Genomic DNA, 20830 nt, shown 5'->3' on the forward strand with positions numbered 1-20830 from the left:
TTTCGTATTTTGCAGAGATATTTATACCCCTGGGTTATTCTTTCCTTTTTCTTTCCCTATCCACCCCTTACTGTTCCACAGGAGCTGTTTTTCCTTAGAGTTCTCTCCATAAATGCAGTCTGGACTCATGGCTGGTAGAATCTACCCAGCTGCCACCCAAGCAGAGAATGTGTTGCGAGCAGTCATAACATACTAGGTTTCTGTGGCACCTAAATTAATATAGTGATTCTTATTAATTTAAACTGTTGGTCGAAGCCCAGAGGAGAATCTGGAATGTCCCACAGCACCATTTTGCAGGCACACTGGCAGGTATTTTGTACTGCTGTGAAACCCAGTGTGACCTGCTGGTCACGGCCAGTGCAATTCTTGTGGTACTACAGTCTGCAGAATGAGTTTGTCCAGCCAGCCTGCAGCCTGATCCTTCATACAATGGCAGGATATAAACTATGAACCAGATGACTGGTGTGGCAGTATTCCCTCTGCCTCCCTCTCCTTACAGTCTGCCACTATTCCTTGGGAGCCGAAGGTAGATCTTCCACGCCTCTGTTGTATTCTGGATGTACATCAAGCGTCACTTCCATGACTTTTCATATTGTAAGGAATGTCAAGTCACACAACAGGTTGCTTGATCACAGAGCAAATATAGACCTGACTTCTTGTCATCCCGCAGTCCTTTCTGCTACCAAAACTTTTCCATCTAAACTCAATACGAGAACTCAGCATCTTCCTTATTTCTTCCACAGTCTTGTTCTCTGTGGCTGCTTCTATCCCCAAGCCTGCTTCATTCTCTTTCCTAGGCTCCTCAGGAGAGTGTGACTATTGAAAGAAAGCCACAAATCATTGCCAGTAATTTTTGTCATTTCTGTTTCCTTCTTGGATTGCAAAGGTGAGTTTCTGGGTGACAGCTGGCTCTGAGGCGAATGCACCGTGCCAGCTGCACTGCATTTTCCCCTCTCTGTTTGCACCCTTCATGGTTTGCCGAGGTTGCAAGAGCTCATTATGTAAAGCTTGTGTCTTGGCTAAAACCTGGTTTACTCTGTCTGACCTGGTCAGACGAAAGTCTGGGGTGTGACTTAACTTCTTATTCTGTATCACGTGTTAGCGTGTATTGTTTTATTCACTGACAGGTGTAGTTTGTACATTAGCATGAAGGACAAAAGGCTGTATGGACAAGGTGATTCACTTTAGCCTGTCTGCTAAGGAATTATTCAAGGTGGTTCATTATGCAGTGGAAAATAAAGACAAAAGATTAAATTATTGCTTGAATGCTAAGTGCATGAGGTCTGAGTTGCAGAGATCCTGTTGTGGGGGAACCCCAGTCCTTTCAAGTGCAGGTTAATAAAGGTGCCAGCAGTCATGCTTTGAATGTCAGTGTAATGCAGTACCAGGTGTTCTGGTGTGAGTAGTCTTTTTCACTTCAATTGTTCTTTTTTTGTAAGAAATCAGAATAAAAGTGAAAAAAAGCTATTTTTGTTCCAGGTGAGAAATCCCACGCGAAAAGTTGCACTACTGGAATTACTGAACTACCAATATACACCTTGCATCATGCTGGTGGAATTGCCTTTCAGCATCCCACGCAGGTGAACCTTGAGGTGCATTAGCCTTCAGGAGCAGGTCTCCCTGCATAGAGACCTCCATGGGTTTTCAAGAATTGGGAACTCCAGCTTGAGTAATTGCTATATAATTGGACATCTTTTGTGTCAGACTGACAACATTGTCTAAAACCTTTAGAAAAAGGATTTGATGATCCTAAGTCGGAAATGATGTATCTACACAACCTAATTTGTACTATCTCTTTGACCTTCAGGTTGAATACTTTGCCCCTAAGATTTTTCTCTGTTCTACTCAGCTACTTTCTCACTGAAGGACTGAGTATACTTATTGTAGAGGATTGAGTATAGTTATTATAATACTGTGAGCAATGCTGATCTCTGGTTAGAGTTTAAAAAAAGCTCTGTTCGCACAATGCAAGTGTCCAATGTAGGTTCTATTGAAATCAGAAGCCCGGATCTTGAACACAAGACTAAAGCTATTGATGGAGAAGTTAATTTCCTTTAAATGTGTGTGTTGTGGAGGAACTTGTCATGACTGAGTTTGAAGCTCTGTTTGGTCACTGAGGGTGAAAAATACTTTGTCTTTACCTAAAGCCTTTTTGCAGACAGTGTTTTCGGTCTCTCACCCTCATGATTGTCCTTTTTCTAGATTTATGACTGATGCAGCTCGACGTGAGCAGGAGTCTTTGAAGAAAAAGATTCAGCCGAAACTCTCTTTGACTTTGTCAAGCACAGTGTCCCGTGGGAATGTATCAACTCCACCTCGCCACAGCAGTGGAAGCCTTACTCCCCCAGTCACCCCTCCAATCACTCCCTCCTCTTCGTTTCGCAGTAGTACTCCTACAGGTAAGCACCTACTCTTTGGTTTATCCCAAATAAACTAGGGATTTTACTACGTGGTATTTGGAAAACAGCAGACACACTGAGGCACTGGGAAGAAGAATCCCTAAAAATAAAACAGAAGAGCTTTGGGCTCTTGGATTTGCATTTGAATTCATAGATAAATGAGTGGACAGGGAGGAGTGTTCAGATGATGTCATCCTGTAGACATGTTTTTCATTTGGTAGCTGTGTTCAAAAAAAAAGTAATGTATGATAAAAGTGATTTGCGTTTTCTTCAAAAATAAGAATTTCACTGGGTTTTTTCTGCTATAAAATTCTTGGGAATTATTTTGCACTGATTGGAAGATTGCTTCTTGTGGTGGTCTGGACCTCTTGATCCAAGTCACTCATTAGGCAGAAATCTTGTCAGATAATTCTGATACATTTAATACCAATATTTCCTTCTAAAAAGCTAAATGTGTATATTACATCTATTCTGTTCTGTCATAAATAGACTTAACGTATTCTTCTTAATATGAAATCACATAAGCATCCCTGCTTTGATAAGCTGTTATGCCATGTGTTTTATATAAGCTATTCAGCGTTTCAGTATTAATGATTAAATGGAAAGGTTGTAGCAGTCCTTGTGATAATCTGTCTGGAAGTTCTGAAATTAATTTGTTGTGCAGTGTGCCCCTGGATACGTGAAAGGGAAGCATATTGAGAACAGCTAAATGGTAAAGTCCTTATGTAACACAGAAGATTTTAGAAGTAAGATTTTCTTAATAATCTCCTGTTTGGAAAAAACTGATTCATATCCTTGACATCCTTGAGATGTCAAAGAATTTCTGCTTTCTGTTGGTTTACTTTTTGCACAGCTCCTTCTGGGAAGGCTTATTGATGATGTGGTCAGGTCGTGTTAACTTTGTGCATCTGTCAGGAACATAGTTAGCGATGTACTCTTTGAGTCACGTTCCATCAAATACTAAAGGGGAAAAACCGGTATCTTTCTACTGAAATACTTTTATTTTTGTTATTTATATTTTTTCAGACTTCTGAAATTCCTCAGAATGCTGGTTTACCTGTATCTAGAAGAATCAGCTTCTTTTGGCCAACTGAGTTTTTGAGAGTACTGCTTAACAGGTTATAAATAGCGCCAGCTTCAACTTTCTGCGCCCTCTATTCCAAGTTCCCCATTGGAGCCCTTTTCCAAGGTTAGGGTTTATAATAGCCTGGTAGCAAAAAAGATACCTTCTTTATTGAAGATTTTTTTTTAATTAGCTATCAACTGAGTTACATTTCAGCGGCGTCACCCGAGTATTTCCATTTTTATCATCTTAAAAGTTTTTCTGGACCTAAAGTAAGCACTGAGATTTTTCTGATAACTGCAGAGTTTTTCACAGCATTTGCTTGACACGGGATTTTGTCCTCAGTGATGGTTATGTAGATGACGTGCTCTGGGTCCTTCCGTAGCCAAATTTCTCTTTCTGTTGGTGCAGTGCCTGCTGAGGGAGTCCAGGAAGACCAGCAGACTAATTTTAGATTATCAGCTCATATGTCTGTTACTGGCAGATACCAACCTTTTTCCCTCAAGTGTGAGTATATATGGCAATCAGCTAGCAAGGTGATAAAACCAAGGATAGCTGGGCAAGATCTGTTTCAGGGAAACAATTTAGAATATGTAAATCGTCCTGCGTTTCAGTCTCACAGAGTCTATACAACTTTCAAGCTACACAGGCATGCCCTTAGCAGAATCTGGAGAGAATGAAGAAGGCCAGTGGCATCTTGGTCTATATGAGAAACAGCGTGGCCAGCAGGACCAGGGAGGTGATTGTGCCCCTGTAGTCGGCATTGGTGAGGCCTCACTTCAAGAAAGACATTGAGGTCCTGGAGCATCTCCAGAGAAGAGGGCAGTGAAACTGGTGAAGGGGCTGGAGAACAAGTCTTATGAGGAGTGGCTGAGGGAACTGAGATTGTTTAGCCTGGAGAAAAGGAGGCTGAGGGTAGACCTTATCACTGTCTGCAGCAAGGTGAGTGTTGGTCTCTTCTAAGTGATAGGTAGTATGACAAGTGGAAATGGCTTCAAGTTGCACCGGGGGGGCTCAGATTAGATATTAGGAAAAAATTCTTCACCAAAAGGGTTAAAAGGCAGTGAAACAGGCTGCCCAGGGATGTAGTTGAGTCACTATCACTGGAGGCATTAATTGTTCAAGGATATGGTTTAGTAGTGGACAGGTAGAATTGGACTTGATGATCTCAAAGGTCTTTTCCAACCAAGCAGTTCTATACTGTTATCATTTTTCAGCAAAGCATAGTTTCATATAATGATCTCTCATCCATGAATTGACCAGACTCAGACCCACTTAGCTTGTGAAATTTGATAAGAAACAGTTCAAGGTAGTTTGGCTGCAGAGAATGTTTGTTAAGTTTTGCAGTAAAAATCTGTGCCAAAAGACTGGGGGCCAAATTCTCAGACAGAGCTGAGCAGCTTCCAAGCTGACGCACATGCATGCTGCATGTGTTTTTATATAGCATGCGTATGTATAGCACCTTCTTCTGCATAAATGAGATTATTCAGGTGGAAGCAGAAATAGTCAGCAAAGAAGTGTGCTCTTTAAGGCTCTTCTAAGGTAATGAGGTAGACATGTATTTATCTGCAGACTCTGTATGTGTTAGTCCCCTGAAACAGCCCATTTGTGGTTTTGGTGGGAAGTAGAAATGCTGCAGTTAATTTTCTGTACCTCCCCTCTGCTCCCTCAGAGGTGACTGACGTGCTCTGCTTACATTTGGCTTTTTGTTCCCTCTTCTATGACAAGTTTTCTCTTCTTCTTAAGACCTCTGTCCTCTAATGATTGCAGAAAGTTCACTTTAAGAATTTGTTTCTGTTTTTGTTTTAACAATAGTGTCTCCTGGGAGACTTTATTTAGTAGTCTTAAATTCTCGTGTTAGAGTTTGCAGGCAGGATTTAGCAGAAGAAATGGCTTCCATCAGCAATACAGATTCCGTGGGGTGATAGGGAAATATAGCGAAGTAGCACCAGCATACAGCTTATTTTGGAAAGACGTGTACAGTCTGCAAACATGGAAATACCTCTTTATTTAAGGAGCACTCAATTAAGTTACAAAAACTTATGTTGCCTTTATTTTTAAATGTCAACTTTAAACCCACAAAGCTAATGAAGTCTGGTTATGGATAAAAACAGGGCTGACATTGCATCTTTAACATACGCTGTTAATTTTTAAAATGTTTTCATGTATCTGTGTGGTTCACAGATGAAATTTCCACCCCTAACTTAACTGGCTTTGGAGTGTAAATCAGAGCGCTAGTATCCCTTTGAAATCTATGATATCTCTTCATACAGAAAAGCTCTTTAAAAGATTCAGAGATAATAACTCACTGGTAATTCATTATTAAAATAATTTGGTCCAAATTATAGCTACAAAAGTCATAGTAATGAGTCTCAAAAAACCCAAAAAAACCCCAATTTTTGCATTGAAGGAGTGCCAAAACTCATTTGAAACCACTGTTATATGTGTGTTTGTTTTTCTTCCATATTTATTATAATTTTTTTAACAATTACAGGCCTAGGGTTATAAATTTCAGCCAGTAGTGAATTTTTGGCCTTCTTAGAAATTCTAATGCAACAGTTTAATTAATTCTATCAACTGGCTTTTTAATGGATCAACCCTAACCTTTGCCCACTCCCTCAAAAAAAGCTGGAATATTTGAAAACCTCATCATTAGCATTACATTTTGCTCTGAAGAAACTGGCTCTCAGACCTCCTTTCCTGTTTATTTTGATTTTAATAGATTACAAGCTATAACATTTATGCTGGTTTAATAGGTTTATATACCTACTTACTGCCTGATCATGCTGGGCAGCGGATGGCAGCTGGTCCTGGCAGCGAGCATTGAGGATGCTGTGGTTGGTTGCAATAGCTGCGGTCGTCTCTCAGTCCTTCCACCTATAAAGGAGATGAGAGTGAAGTTTTCATGGGTGGTCATAGCTGACCCCATAAGAGAACTGGCAAAAGTCCCATTTTGATTTGCAGCTGTCATTTAAGTAGGTGACTAACTATTGGTTTGTCTTATAAATTAGGGTAAGTGCCTTTCTGTGGAGTCATATTTGTGCATTCATTTTTGCTTTGACTGCATATGTAAGGTCTTGCCTTTCCTTAATATGGTGAACTTCCTTGAAATTTCCACTAGCCCAGTCTCAGTATTTACAGATGTGACCTCACTTTGTACCAACAGAAAATGCCTAACTTTTCAATTTCTGAGATTTTTTAACTTTCTAATAAACATGAAATAATAATTAGTTTTCCTTTGGAGTAAAAAGTAGGATTGGCAGTGATATTGTAATCAAACGCACATAAAAATTCAGAACAGCAGTGTTTGAAGACTTGAAAAAAAAATACACTATGAGGCTTTCAAGTTTGTACTATTGATGTAGAAGCCATTATATTTACCATCTCAGGATATTATTTGGATGATGACTCAGTAGATCTATGGTAGCTGAGTAGTTTTTTAGATATATAGAGTGTATTCTTAAACTGAAATCAAGACCGCTTTGTAGCTGTGTCAGTAATCCTAAAGCTCTACTGTTTCTGCCAATTAGAACCTATCGTGAAACGGGCCAATCTTTTTCCTAATAAATCATACTACTAGTCGTGAACCATGAGTTTATATAATGTGTTATTTAAAGATAGAAAGTGAAATTCAATATATTTTCAATAAAGAGAAGAAAATCAGCCTTCACCTGGCGCGTATTTTCAGAGCCTGGAGTAATTAGAAGTACTTTGGTTACCTAGCATGACTGCATCCGTGAGTATCTACAAAGATTTTGAATGTGTTTGTGTTGTAGATTTAGTTAAAAAATAGAGAATTGTGTCCCATTTACATCATTAGGGAATATCCTCTAGGATTCAAATAGTGTGTATATAAACTTTTATCCAATAAAATTAATAGGATTCTTACAACTCAGACTATTAATCTTTCCTCTTATTCAGCTGTACTTTATTCAGGACTCAAATACAACCACTTGCAAAACAGTGACCAAAAATTACAGCTTCCTTCTTGTGTTAACGAGTGTTCTTGCTACTGGTGAAATAATTTAGAGCTTCATTGTTCCCTCTATGGGTGACTAATTTACAGGGGCAGAAAGCCTGCGTATTACAACTGAAGATCTCCATTCTTCTACTGCAAAAGGCAATTGGGACTCAGAAATGAATCACAGAATGGCTTGGATTTTAAGGGACCATGAAAGTCATCTAGTCCACACCCCCTACAGTGAGCAGAGACATCTTCAACTGGATCAGGTTGCTCAGAGCCCCGTACAACCGGACCTTGAATGTTTCCAGGGATGAGGCACCCATAACTTCTCTGGCCAACCCGTTCCAGTGTTTCACCACCCTCAGTGAAAAAAAAAATTCCTAATACCTAGTCTAAACTTCTCCTCCTAGATTAAAACTCCTTGTCCTATCGCTGCAGGTCCTTTTAAAATTTCTGTCTTTCTTTCTTTCTTATAAGTCCCCTTTAAGGCCACAGTAGTGTCCCCTCAGAGTCTTCTCTTCTTCAAGCTGAGCAACCCCGACTTTCTCAGCCTCTCTTTCCAGGCCTTTGATCATTTTGGTGGCCCTCCTCTGGACCCACTCCAACAGATCCATGTCCCTCCTGTGCTAAGGGCTCCCAGAGCTGGACACAATATTCCAGGTGTAGTCTTAAGAGAGCAGAACAGAGGGACAGAATCGCCTTCCCCAACCAGCTGGCAATGCTTCTTTTGATGCAGCCCAGGATATTGTTAACCTTCTGGTGAATCTGCAGGGATCCACCTTGTTTCTGATCAGTTAAGGACTTGTCTGTTGTGGGAGCTTTGATTTTGAGAAGCCAAGTGCTGTGTGGCAGTTAATGACTTTTCCCAATAAAACTTGTTATCTCAAGTGATATTATCTCAATGACGTGAGGTATCATTCCTACAATACTGCTGTATTGCATTTGTCTCCATGGATAACTCATGAAAGAATCCCGAGGGCCTTCTTTTTGTGTCTGTTCCCTTTTCTTTTCCAAGAATGCAAAAGCTGAAAGAAGAGCACTCATTGTTTGCTAGTAATAGCAATCAAAAACACAGTAGTAACCAGCTGTTGGAATTGGACATTCAAATACGGTAACGAGCATGCTGGAAACTAATACAGTTTAGATTCTAAATGTGTGCCTAGTTTTTGTTACTTCAAGTCGTTTAAAAAATGTGTTGGCTTGAAATCCAAACTCTTATTCCTCTTCATAGGTATCAAAGCAGCTAACACTTAAGTGCCGTTTCCATGTGTTATGTTTTCAACAATGAAGTAATCATATGGCAGAGGCAGCTGTTAGGCAGAGTGCTAACGCTGCATGTTAAACAAGATCCAGCAAGAAAAAGAGATGCTCAGCTAAGCTACCTCGTAAGTTTAAAGTGGCCAGTAGAAATGTAAAATGACAGGAGTCCCCCCCCAAGATGAATTGAGGACTGAGAGCAGGAAGAATTTAGTTAATTAATTAATACCTAGCCAAATTAATCTGAATCCGTGGCAGAACTGCTATTTATATCAGAATGTTTTTTACTTCTATCAGCAGTGGCATTTCTGAACTCCATGTTAGGTTGAATCGGAATAGACTGTGAACCATTAAATCCGCTGTTCATTTGATAATCTGCAACAGCGTTTTCTTTGGGCAGTGCAGATTGGCTCAGCACTGCCACAGCGAGAGAGAACGTGCTCTTTTGTGGTAGGCTTCTTTTTTTAAGTGCAAAATGTTCTTAAGATTTCAAAGGTGTTTAAAATTGGACTTGGAATTCAGCGCAAGTCAGTGGAAAAAAGTACGCATTGATGGATCTTTGAATATCATGCTACAAACTCAGTTCGCGTGCACTTAAGCACATGATGAATAGTAAGCACCTAATACTGTGGATGTGAATCACAGAATGGTTTGGATTGGAAGGGACGTTAAAGGTCATTCAGTTCCAACCTGCCTGCCATGGGCAGAGACACCTCCCACCAGACCAGGCTGCTCAAGGTCCCATCCAACCTGGCCTTGCCTCTTCCAAGGAGGGGACATACACAACTTCCCTGGGTAACCTGTACCAGTGCCTCACCACCCTCATTATAAAGAATTTCTTCCTAATGTCTAATTTTAATTTTCCCTTTTCCAAATTAAAACCATGCCTCCTCATCCTATCACTGCCTGCCCTTGTAAAACATCTCTCCCCAGCTTTCCTGTAGGCCCCCTTCAGGTACTGGAAGGTTGCTATGTGCCTGACTTAATTTTATCAGACTGGAATGAAGTATACAGCACTTTTAGAGTTGTAAGTTCAAGTATGTATGTATGCACGAAAGCCCAACTTGAGCATTCATTTCAAAAACTCTTCACCTGCATTAGTGCGTTTTAAAAGCTCGGGTTTAATTGTTACACCTTACGTTAATATAGTATAGTATCATGCAGATGTAATTAAAAAAAAATCCTGAAAAGCAGAAATATGAGAACAAATACCAAGAGTCTTTTATTAAATCATGGCTGAGAAGTGGTCTGAGTATGTTCCATTTTTGTATGTTTGACTTATGGGGTGTCTAGCCTAGTAAAGCACAAATCAACAAAGCTTTACTGCAGCTTGCGAAAACACGTTTTCAGATGTCTGAGGAACTATCTCATTAGTTGTTCAGATTGACATAAGTTTCTGCTTGCTTAATTGCCTGTTCAGAGACTGCAGAACTTGCATGCAATGTTTTTATTAAAAATTTGATATATAGACCCACTCTTGTATAAACAGTATGGGCAAATAACTAAGCTATACTTTGCAAAACGAAGATTAAATTCTCCAGCATAATGAAAGTTTGTATGAATTCATTGATATTTCAGGCCTGCAAGATAAGATAAAATCTATGGTATAATGTCTCGAGGCAACTGTATTGTGGTCTCTAGCAAAACTTGCCTCTGAGGGACTTCGCTGGTGCCAGGATTTCACATTTCTGTCCAGATGACGAAACAGAACTTTCTTTATAATTATTGGAGCCTAAATGGTTCCATCTAATTGCAAGTTTGGGGCCCTATATTAATCCTGCATGCTAATGAATATTTGCATATGTTTGCCAAGCATTTAGCAGCCTGAGGCACCTATTCTAAAAGACCCTTATGAGTGTTATTGCAAATAATAAACAAGAATTGAAAAGTAATGGCATTGTGCAAAACATATGAGTTAACTACAATATATGTGTGTGTTTAGACAGGGTATGAGATTTTAACATGAGCTTTTGACTGAGGTTGTGACTGAGCACGTATAATAATTAAGATCTCTGGTAGCTTCTCATTTCTGCCTTAAGGAATAGAGCTATAGTAGGAGGTTTCCAGTAAAAATGAAAATAGTAAGTAAAAGTGCAACCATTTCCTGTAGGGGTTTTCTTAGAACAGGTGGGATTTGTTCCTAGGCACAGCTAGAGTTAATGTTTTATCAGAGCTGAATGCCACATTCCCCTTCTGGGGAGCCAGGCTTTAACCTCATACATACTCAGCTCTTTCTTCCACTAATCCAGAGTGAAAAGTTCTCAAGCGCTTGTCACCATGCTTGGTTAAGGTCTTCAGAAGTTGATATCTTTTTTTTCTAGCAGTCATGCGCTGTCAGGTAGCTGTCCGGTTTCCTTGGAGAGGCAAGTGTATGTATTATGTTGGTTACTCACTGACAAAACCAAACCAAAACAAAAGAATTACATTCTCAGAACACACTGAAACTTAAGCTTGGAGGATCTTTGGGGCAAAGAGGACCTCATATTGTATGCACAGCGACAGTGCTGTTGTATTTTGGGTGTGACTGCAGGGCAAATAGTAATTACTAACTTATTACTAACTTATAGCTCCAAATCAAACAGCTTGAAATGATCACAAAGACCAAGAACATTATCTAAATCAAACCTGCACAAATTGGTGGCTCAGTGATTTCCAAGTACACCCAGATGAATCATATGAATAGAAGTAACTGTAACTTAATGTCCTGAAGACCGCTGGAGGTCTCTTCTGCTGAGGGACGACCATCAGCCAGCTCCAACAGTCACTCCTGTTTTCCTGATCACTTTTGGTGGAATTCTGATAAAGTGGTGGCAATAAATCAAAGTCATTTCCAGTGACATATTAGTTTCTCATATTTACAATTGAAGATAAACATGAACATCCTGTAGAAGCACAGAGAGAGCTGTAACACTGAAGTGTTGCTGAGGGTCAAGAGTCAGAAAGGAAAGTGGAATAGTTGTGCAGAAAGGAAAGGGGAAAAGATTTTGCCCAAGAAATGTAAACAGGACAGGAGTTTACAGCAGAAGTTTTCTGTTTAAATTGTTTCATTTTTATCTTCATTTTTCTCTTTTGTACTGTTTTGTTATGTGCCATGTATTGAACTCTGGCTGTGTGATTACTTGGGAACCTGGTCTGCAGTTTGGCTGAACTCCTAAGAGAAAAGGATGAGAGTTGGCCCAAGCTTGATGGCTATTTCTCTTAGAAGGAAGGTCATGGTGTCTTTTTTTTTTCCTTTGTCACCTAGGCAAAACTGGAGTCTTTAAGGACATTACAAACCCCAGTCCCCATTTGCCTTACAGCAGTTATCTGGTTTGTTTTATAAGTGGGCATGGGACTCTTCAAAGTTCAGCTCTTTCACTGTGGATGGACCACATGAGAGAGGAGTGTGGGACATTTACAAGAAACGTGACTACAGTTCTTTAAAAGTCCTGTAGCTTTGGAGTATCGATACTGGAGTATTTCTGCAGAGCTGTGCTCAACAAGCCAACAGAACTCATAAGCATCTTACTTTTTCAGAGGTTTGGGATTCCCACCAATCCAAGGCTGTAACCTTATAAAGATAGAGCAAGGCGGTGGAGATTCTCCTGTAACTAACCTTTTCTGTGGTTTTCACAAGATCACATAACATGATAACCTTCCCCTGCTTAGTCCTTTCTTTAACATCGTCCTAAACTAACTTATATTCTAAGTACAACCTAAGTAAGTCCTTATACTACACTCACAATAAGAAATTGTTTTAAAGTAGTGCTTATAACAATTCAAATTATAAAATCAAAAGGCCATTTCTAAGTGTATGTAGAGGAAGGTAAGATTGAGAAAAAAGTAGGGCTGTGCTGTGAGGGGAAAATACACCAAGGGGTTTTTTTTAAATCACGATTTTTATCATAGCTTTCCTCTACATTTTCTGGTTTTCTTCCTTTTCCTGCTTTATGGATGCATTTCCCTTATAATTCTGTTAAAATTCTTCTTTGCTCTTTAATTTAGCAGTAAAAATGTGTTGAGCCCAGTTTGCTATAAAAATATGTTCTGAGATTAACTCAGTTGTCAGGTTTTGGGCTTTCCAGTGGAACTCTGAATCTTGCCTGAGGGAAAGGCACATGGAAAACTTAACGTTGCCTCTTATTTATCTCATCTCACTCACTACAGGTGGCTTTACGTGTAACCTCCTGTTTGTTGTACTTCATCTTCCCAGCCCCTTCAGAGCATTCTTGTTTGATGCAGACATAAATAGCACCGGCAATTGTAAAGCTGTTGAGTTGTGTTTTAGTTACACATACCTGTAATTAATTGTATGGGAATTTTCACAGTGCATTCCCCAAGGAACAATTTCATTGAAAAGTAACTGAGTTGTCTAGACTATAGCAACTCATAAAATCATCACTAGTTTTGGGGTTTGAGCTACAAAGCAGCAATAGAAACATGGCTTGTAGATTTAAAGTACTTCCAAGCACAGGAACCGTTTTATAATCCCCATCGTAGTAGTCTAACCTGGCAAACCTTATTAACAGGGTCGAGAACAGAAAATGTGTAATAAGCTTAAAGTAAAGATTATCTTTGTGTTAATTTGTGATAGGGTTTTTTTGGTGTAGAAGTACACCCACTGTACATGGACCTTTCTTCCTCCAAATGTGTAAAAAATACACATTTGTAGGAAGCACACAAAATACTCATTTTGTAGGAAGCATATTGTGCCAGCCTTTCACAGCTTGTGGTGTAACAGGTTCCATGTAGGAATAGCATGATGCTCAAAATGGAACCTTTTAGTGCCTCAAGAACTGAAGAAATCATCCTAGCTATGAGTGCTGTATGTCTGCACACTGAAGTGTGTTTTCGAGAGTTTTTACAGTGCCTAGGAGAAAAAAAAAAAGCGTCCTTGTTTAGGCCAGCACTTCAGCATGCTGCTGATGGTGAAACTTAAGCAGAGGTTTGAGTTTTCCTTGTGCTGTAGCCAAAGCAAATCAGAAGTAGAAAAAAGCCAGGAGTAACGTACCATTTCACACTGAGTGACGTGAAACATGGAGGGATTTATTTCACAGGGGAAGCGTGGCATTGTGAGTTGATGTTAGTTGGTGCATGATCATCAAAGTGATGTAAAATTCTAGGATAAACACGGTTGTTTGTAGTTCTAGTGTGCTACCAAAGTGAGCTGAAGGCCATGAAACGTTTGCTGGCCTCAAAACCTAAATTTTGTCTTGTCTTCTTAGCGCTTGTGGCCTGGCAGGTGAAAGACACAACCCTAATTCTTGCTGAAGGTGACGACTGGTGCTTTGTCCGTGGTAGCACAGAATCCCACTCATTCGGCTTTCTATGTATAGCCAGGCAGCATCATTCACAGCAGTTTCTCAGCAATTTGCCTCTAATGCCAATGGATACAAGAAGCCGAGGAGCAGTGGAAAATAACAACTTGAAAAGTACTTTCATTTCACCTTTAGCCCAGTGATATATCTGTCATCTGAAACAAGTCACACCTTCTAACGTGTGTTTTTTACACCTGATTGAAACAGGGATAGCCTTAAAGAAAGGCTTGTGAGAGCTTACCAGACACAGAGCAGATTTTATTTTATTTTGTTTATAAAAAAAAGAGAGGGGAAACATGACTCCCCACTGAATATGTTAAGTTTGGGTGTTAAAACTGCTTTTCTATCTCAGAAACACAAAGTAAGATTAATTTAAAAACTTAACGGCTCTTACCTATAGATTTTGTGTGTAGGCAGGGTGACAAAAGCCTTCATCCTGGCTCAGTAATCAACACTCACCTTAGTCCTCACTGGTAATTCCAAGTATTGTCATTAGGGCTATCTTTCAAATTATACTGAAGGAGTTTCTTAAATGTAGATGGTCAAAGCAAGTAAAAGCAAGTAGAGAGAAACGTTAAGTATATTTTCATGCAAAATTAATTTTCCCACTTTTCAGTGCATGGCAATGGAGAATCCACCATTGCCTCCCTCATTTGCTGGTCAGGGATTTTTAACTCTCCTGGGGCTCGTAAGCCTGCAGCTGCTGGAAGAGCACTGAGCTGCGCCAGACCTCTGCAGCTCCCCTGCACCCTGGTCCTAGTGGGCAGCAGGATCCCTTTGGTCTAAGGTTTGGCCCAGGAACATCTTGGAAATTCCAGTGTAGCTGAGTCCTGCTCAAATCAGCAGCGCTTCTCGTGTCACCAGCGCAACCTGTGCAATGGCAGCGATTCCTTGGATTGGAGGCTGATCGTAGCTCGGTGCATCCTTGCTGGGTTTGTGTGCTGATGAAGGCAGAGCACACAGCGGTTGGGGTGGGTTGGGACTGCGTGCATTAGCAGTTTTACAGCCTGTACTGTAAGTGGCTGAATGGCTTTTTGTACAGCTGTAAAGCATGTTTAACCCAATGTTATAAAACATGTCTCCAATGTATTTTCATAGCTTCATAAACTGTAGTTCATTTATGTCGGTACTTTTTATTGTAATCCTTTATCTTAAACATGAAACTGTTTCCTGATACCATTTCTATGTATTTCTTCTTTTTTTTTTATGAAAAAAGGAGAAAATCAGAGGAAAGAAAAACTGCCTTTTTGTTACACGCATCAGGAGAGTCCATAAGTACAGTAATAGTGCCCTGAACTTGTATTTTTGTATTTCTAACCTCAGAATGCAAGCCTAGCTACTAAAAAGCCAAAATAACATTAATTATGACTGTTCTTTGCCGTGGTTTTTGGAGTATAAGTTTGGAACAGATGTTTGGGGGGAAGCGGAAGGGGGAGGAAGGATGGATTGTTTCTTTTTTTTCAGCCCCAACTGGTTTTAATTCTTTCTTGAACATTTTGGGAATATCTTTAAACATTTGCCAGAGTTCAGTTAACATCCTGTGACTGATGGTGGAAAATGGCCTACTTTGTTTTTCTTCAAACATATACCTGCTCTCGCTGCTCATGCCAAAGCCAGAGAAAGAAAGGATTCCAGCTGGCATTGGTTTTATTACTGTTACATTAATTTGCAGGTTAAGCCTCAAGTTGGGAGGGGTCTGTTGGATTGATTTATTTATTTACTTTTTTTATTTTCATGATTTTAGAAAGTGCCACGTAAAACGCTGCCGTTTAATTACAGGAAGGTTGTGCTCCTTTTTGGTGAGCGTTTTAACAGCTTATTCGTGTTTACATGAAGTTGTAGAAATCTAGTTTTAAAATAAGTTTAAAGTAGAGCTTGTGTTTTTAGATTTATCATGTTTTTCCTGTACTACGTATAAACAGAAGATTGTACATTATTGAAAGCCCTTTTTTGTGGAAAACAGGGTTGGGGAAAAAAGTTTATAGAAGAATGCAAAATAACTTCCCGAGACTATTGGCGCAGTGTGACCATAAAACCTCAACAGCACATTGTACAGTGACATTACAACAATTTGCTTTAACACCTCTGTAGTGCTTTCAGAAAAAGTCCTGTTCTACAGAACACATGCCGTGGTATCAGTTGACTGTTTTGTTCCAGAATCAGTTCTTTGCATGCATGCTTTTGTGATGACTTGCTGTTTCACAAATAATTGGAAGCGGACAACTCTTTTTTTTTGTTATTTAGCTTATTATATATATGTTTTATTTACATACACTTATACGTTCAATAAGTTGTAACATAAATGCTTATAGAGGTCTACAGCTTCTTTTAGTGGATTTCTAATCTCTGGATTGGGATTTCTGTGTTTTAGTTTTAAAGACTGTTCTTTGAGGGTGACTTCCCATACAGGCTAGTTCAGCTGAAACCGTTCTAGACCAAAATTACAATATATTTGGTTCTGTGATTTACCTATAGAATCTGAAGTGTTTGCTTGCTTTCTAAAGCGGATTCGAACCTTGCAACTGAGCAGATTCTCAGTCAGTTAAAATTCAGCATGACCTTATGCTAAGCATAGAAATTAAAACTAAAGGTGATTTCAAATTTCAGTTTCTACCATTTTATTTAACACATCAAGGTTATCCATGAGGTAAGAACTTGTGGGTTCAGACTGTCTCTGTGACTGTGCAAGTTACGGTTGTCATTTCTGTGGTGACTGTGAGAGAGGGTAGAAGATGTCCAGAAACATCTACCTATAATCTTGCTTAAATTTAATGTTCCCTGATTTGGTTTAGTAGACCCTCCTGGCTGAAAGCTACTCTTCAAATGGTATAAAGAACAAGAAGTATTTTTTTGTCTAAACTTATTTTCTCTATTACTTTTAAGTAGCTTGTGCGTAAAAATAATGTTAAAAACCATATTGCTCTTTGTATTTGAACCCATATTCACACCGTTTCTTCACAGAAAGGGTCATTGGTCCCTGGCAGTGGCTGCCCAGGGAGGTGGTTGAGTCACCTTCCCTGGAGGTGTTTAAGGCACGGGTGGACGAGGTGCTAAGGGACATGGGTTAGTGTTTGATAGGAACAGTTGGACTCGATGATCCAGTGGGTCTCTTCCAACCTGGTTATTCTATGATTCATTACGTGAGGCATATTTTTTAAATTCTCTTGGTGCTTATTCACTAACTGAGCCTTGCTTCAGACAGAGACAATAGAAAATCAGTTCTTCTGAGTCATAATATTTCCTAAACAGCTTGTTATTTAGTGCTTGATACTTGATCTTGAGCTAGGAGAGGACTGGAAGAAAGGGTGGTTTCTCCAGAAGACAATTTTCTGGCCAAATCCAGCTCTGACTAGTGTCATGAGGAAAAGTAGGATGCTGGCAGTGGTGACGGCTGAAGTGCAAGATGAGGGACGTGCTCCTGGCGCGAGCGTGTGTGAGAGCAGCCCGGCAGCAACCGCCGCAGACCACACAGCCCACAGGACAGCGGGACGTGCCCCGTGCCGCCCTCCAGCTTGGCACAAGGCCAAGCCAATAATATGTTGTAATTGTTATTTTGATGGCTCTTTTGTGATCCCATCACAGGGATGGAGGTCTCTGCCAGCCTTGGCAAGTGCCCATTTGACAAACCATAACCATCCCAAGCAGCTCCCTCGAGTGACAGCAGAGCTGCCAAGCATGCAGTTAGCTTTGAGAACAGATTTGCCTCTCCTCTCCCAGGAACAAGGTTCAGAGATATTTACTGGGATAACAGAGAAAAATTTAACTGTGTGTGCTCGTGCCTGTCGGCTTGAAGAAAGGCTCCAGCCTTCACAGTGGTGAACCTAGTGCTTGCTTTAGGTAGGTGTGCAACCCAAACACTGGAATTGCACTTGAAATCTGAAATACCAGTGTCTGTAGCAGTACACAGTGCTCTGTTTAAACTGCCCTGAGTTTTCTTACATGTTTACATAATCTTGGTGGACGTGAATGATAGAAGTGTTTCTGTAAATACAAGGAATTAATCTGAGTGGACCTTTCACAAAGGCTGAAAACCACTTCCTGATCCCTGATTCCCCTTTTCCTCCCATCCCCAAAGCAAGCAAGCAAAGGAAAAACCCTGACTTATTCTGTTGGGATGATCCGGTGTCTGAAATTTGTTGCCCGAGTTTGCAGCCAATGCATTGTGCCACCCATACCAGCTCCCAGCCAAGAAAGTCCTGCTACAGCTTCTAGACTAAAGACTTGCATGGACATGATGCATGTTATTTAACTGGCTTGTATTTCATTGCCCATAGCATTTATTTCCCGTGCTTTACGTAAAGGAAGACTATTTCATTTTGAATGACTTGATATGTCTTTAGATCCACAATGAGTATCAGCTGTGGGAATGTTCTCCCTGCTGGTGAGCGTGGAGGAGAGTGTGTGCATCCATGGGCACAGAGGGAAGAGGTTTAACAAATCCATAAATATGCTTTAGTGTTAGACCAAAATTCACATAATATCAATAATTCACTTCTTTTTATCAAGGAAGCTGTCACAGTATATGGGAATGCAAACTTCTTTACATAAGAAGTGCTCTCATAAAACTGTTCCTATGAAATACAGACTGCAAGTCCCGCACGGGACAAAGTGTGAAGCTGAATTTTTATGAGAGATCATTGGAATTACCATGAACTTTCGGTGACACTAGAAATGTTGGTTCCCACTGCAGTAAGCTATTTGCTTATAGTTATTCATTGTATACTTAAATGTATGCTTTCTGGTCACAAAAATAATTGGCAAGGATCTTCTGGGTTTGTTTTTCTTCATGGGAGGAGGAAGGAAGAACTCGTAATGTTCTTGATCAGAGTTTCAGATAGATTGTATTCATCATAATGGAACACACAGCTTGTGCTGGTTTTCATCAGCTTTGTCTTTTTTATATTTCAAGGCACGGCATAGAAGTCTTTAGATTTAAAAAGTGACGTAAGTACAAATGATATGCACCTGCTAGAACCAAGCTTCATTCAAAGATGAGGGGGGGAAATCCTCTGTAAATCTCCTGGTGAAATGAATTCAGTCACGCAAAAGGCAGAATTTATCTTGGCTACAATGGTGTGAATACCGAATAAACTCGAGAAACAGAAGATAAGGCTCCAGATTTTCAGCAGTGTAGTTGAGATAGATGGATTCCAGAATGTCAAATGATTAAAACTCTGCAAAATGTTTCTGAGCTATTTAAATTACTGAGTCATCTACTGGGAACAGTAGTAGATGAGCATTCAAGAGGTGAGAGATCTGTGCTGTAGAATTAAGTGATGTTCTCCCTGACTTCGATAGCAAAGCTTAGGGGAAGAAGAGGTTGGGCAAGTCTTCACAGTGCAACTTTGCTTTTCATCACACTGCAAAGACTTCTTGCCACGCAGGCAGTAACAATCCTTTTTTGTCCTTGTGTTCACTTCTGGCAAATAAACTGCTGTGATGCAGACAGCCTTCTCCTTTGTGATAGCACGTGTTCAAACACAGCATAAAAACTGGAAGAGAAGCATAATACTTTGTGAACTTCAAGTCCATCTCCACCAGTGGAGTTGACCTCCTCTTCAAGGAGCAGTGGCATTGTCTCGGTGTGGAAAATCACAGAAAAAAACCCAACCAAACTGGTATTCTTACCTTGCCTTTCTGCTGGGGACAGCACAGATGAAGTGAGCTTTTTGGCAGGGTCCCCTTGAGTGAGAAGAGGGGAAATGGCTTTGCGGGCCAGGACTGAGAGAGTATTGTATGCGAGGGTGGGGGCAAGATTAGGAAGACGTTACTGAGTCATTTGAATGGTAAGACATTGGGTTTAAGTTAGATTGAGGTGGAACTATGTAGGGTCTCTGAATGAAAGCCAGATGATGAAAGTGAATATGGTAAAAAGCAATGAGCTAGGTAGCAAGGAGCCTCAGAAATAGCATTGCTAGAGAAGAGAAGTGGAAAAGGCAGTTTTCTTCCTGTTGTAGGACTAGTATTTATTTACAGTAATAATATTTTGTGCTTGTACATCATCTTGCTGAAAGCATGTGCTTCTCTATCACTCTTTCCCTTCCAGATAAGTAGACATTTCATCTTAGAGAAATGTGTGATGTTGACTTTCGGGAGAATTTTTTTGCAATTCTGACTTCTGAAGCTTAAATCCGGTATTTTCCCTTTGAGTACTGCAGGAAGAGGAGCGCTAAGGCTGTTAGCATACATGTTACAGGAACAGCTCCGCTCTTCTGGTCCCCCTAGAAGGGCAGCATGCCCCAGCAAAGCATCCTGTTTTCCATGTGCGTGGCCACGTCCAAGCAGAGATCAGTGAGCCAGCTCTCCTGGAACTCTTAACAGTTACTGCAAATACTTGCCTGAGTCACGCAGTTGTTACACCCTGGAACAGGCCAGAGATTAGATGCAAAGGTGCTTAGTTTTGGTTTGTGGGTTTTTTGTTTTTTTTTTCTTTTTAGAAGTAAATATTTACAATTATTATTGTGAAATAGCAACCAAGTTTAAAATAAAGCAAGCAAGCGAGCTGTATCTTGATCAAAGTGCAGTGCAGTGCACTTTCCCCTCGGCGTACGGCTGGTACCCTGGCAGGTTGCCCGGGGGAGCCAGCAGCAGCCGGCATCTTGGGTTGCAGTTTGTACACCTGATGTGTAGCTGAGGTCCAGGGACTCCTGCTCGGCACGGGAAAGACTTTGCAAAGCCATCATCCCCAGCCTTAATTAAAATCCCTCATCTAGGGGACGTTTGTTATGACAGCACCAACCTGTGTGTTGTGCTTCTCGGTCGTGTGTCGGCCCCTGCCCCCCGATGCGTTGCACAGCATCAGCGAGGCGCTGCGTGGGCTGCTGCTCACTGACAGCTGAGGAAATTAAAT

At 40.4% G+C, this 20830-nt stretch overlaps 1 protein-coding gene across 1 annotated transcript in view; it reads left to right on the forward strand.

Moving 5' to 3' along the window:
* JAZF1 (JAZF zinc finger 1) overlaps nucleotides 1-20830 on the forward strand; it is a 196414-nt gene that overhangs the window by 165265 nt on the left and 10319 nt on the right. Inside the window, exon 3 of the mRNA XM_069860217.1 lies at nucleotides 2203-2399. Within this exon, the coding sequence (XP_069716318.1) occupies nucleotides 2203-2399 (197 nt within the window). The remainder of the gene's footprint in view (nucleotides 1-2202; nucleotides 2400-20830) is intronic.

The sequence above is a fragment of the Phaenicophaeus curvirostris genome, chromosome 6 (assembly GCF_032191515.1).
Source record: "Phaenicophaeus curvirostris isolate KB17595 chromosome 6, BPBGC_Pcur_1.0, whole genome shotgun sequence".
In the NCBI taxonomy this organism is placed as follows: Eukaryota; Metazoa; Chordata; class Aves; order Cuculiformes; family Cuculidae; genus Phaenicophaeus; species Phaenicophaeus curvirostris.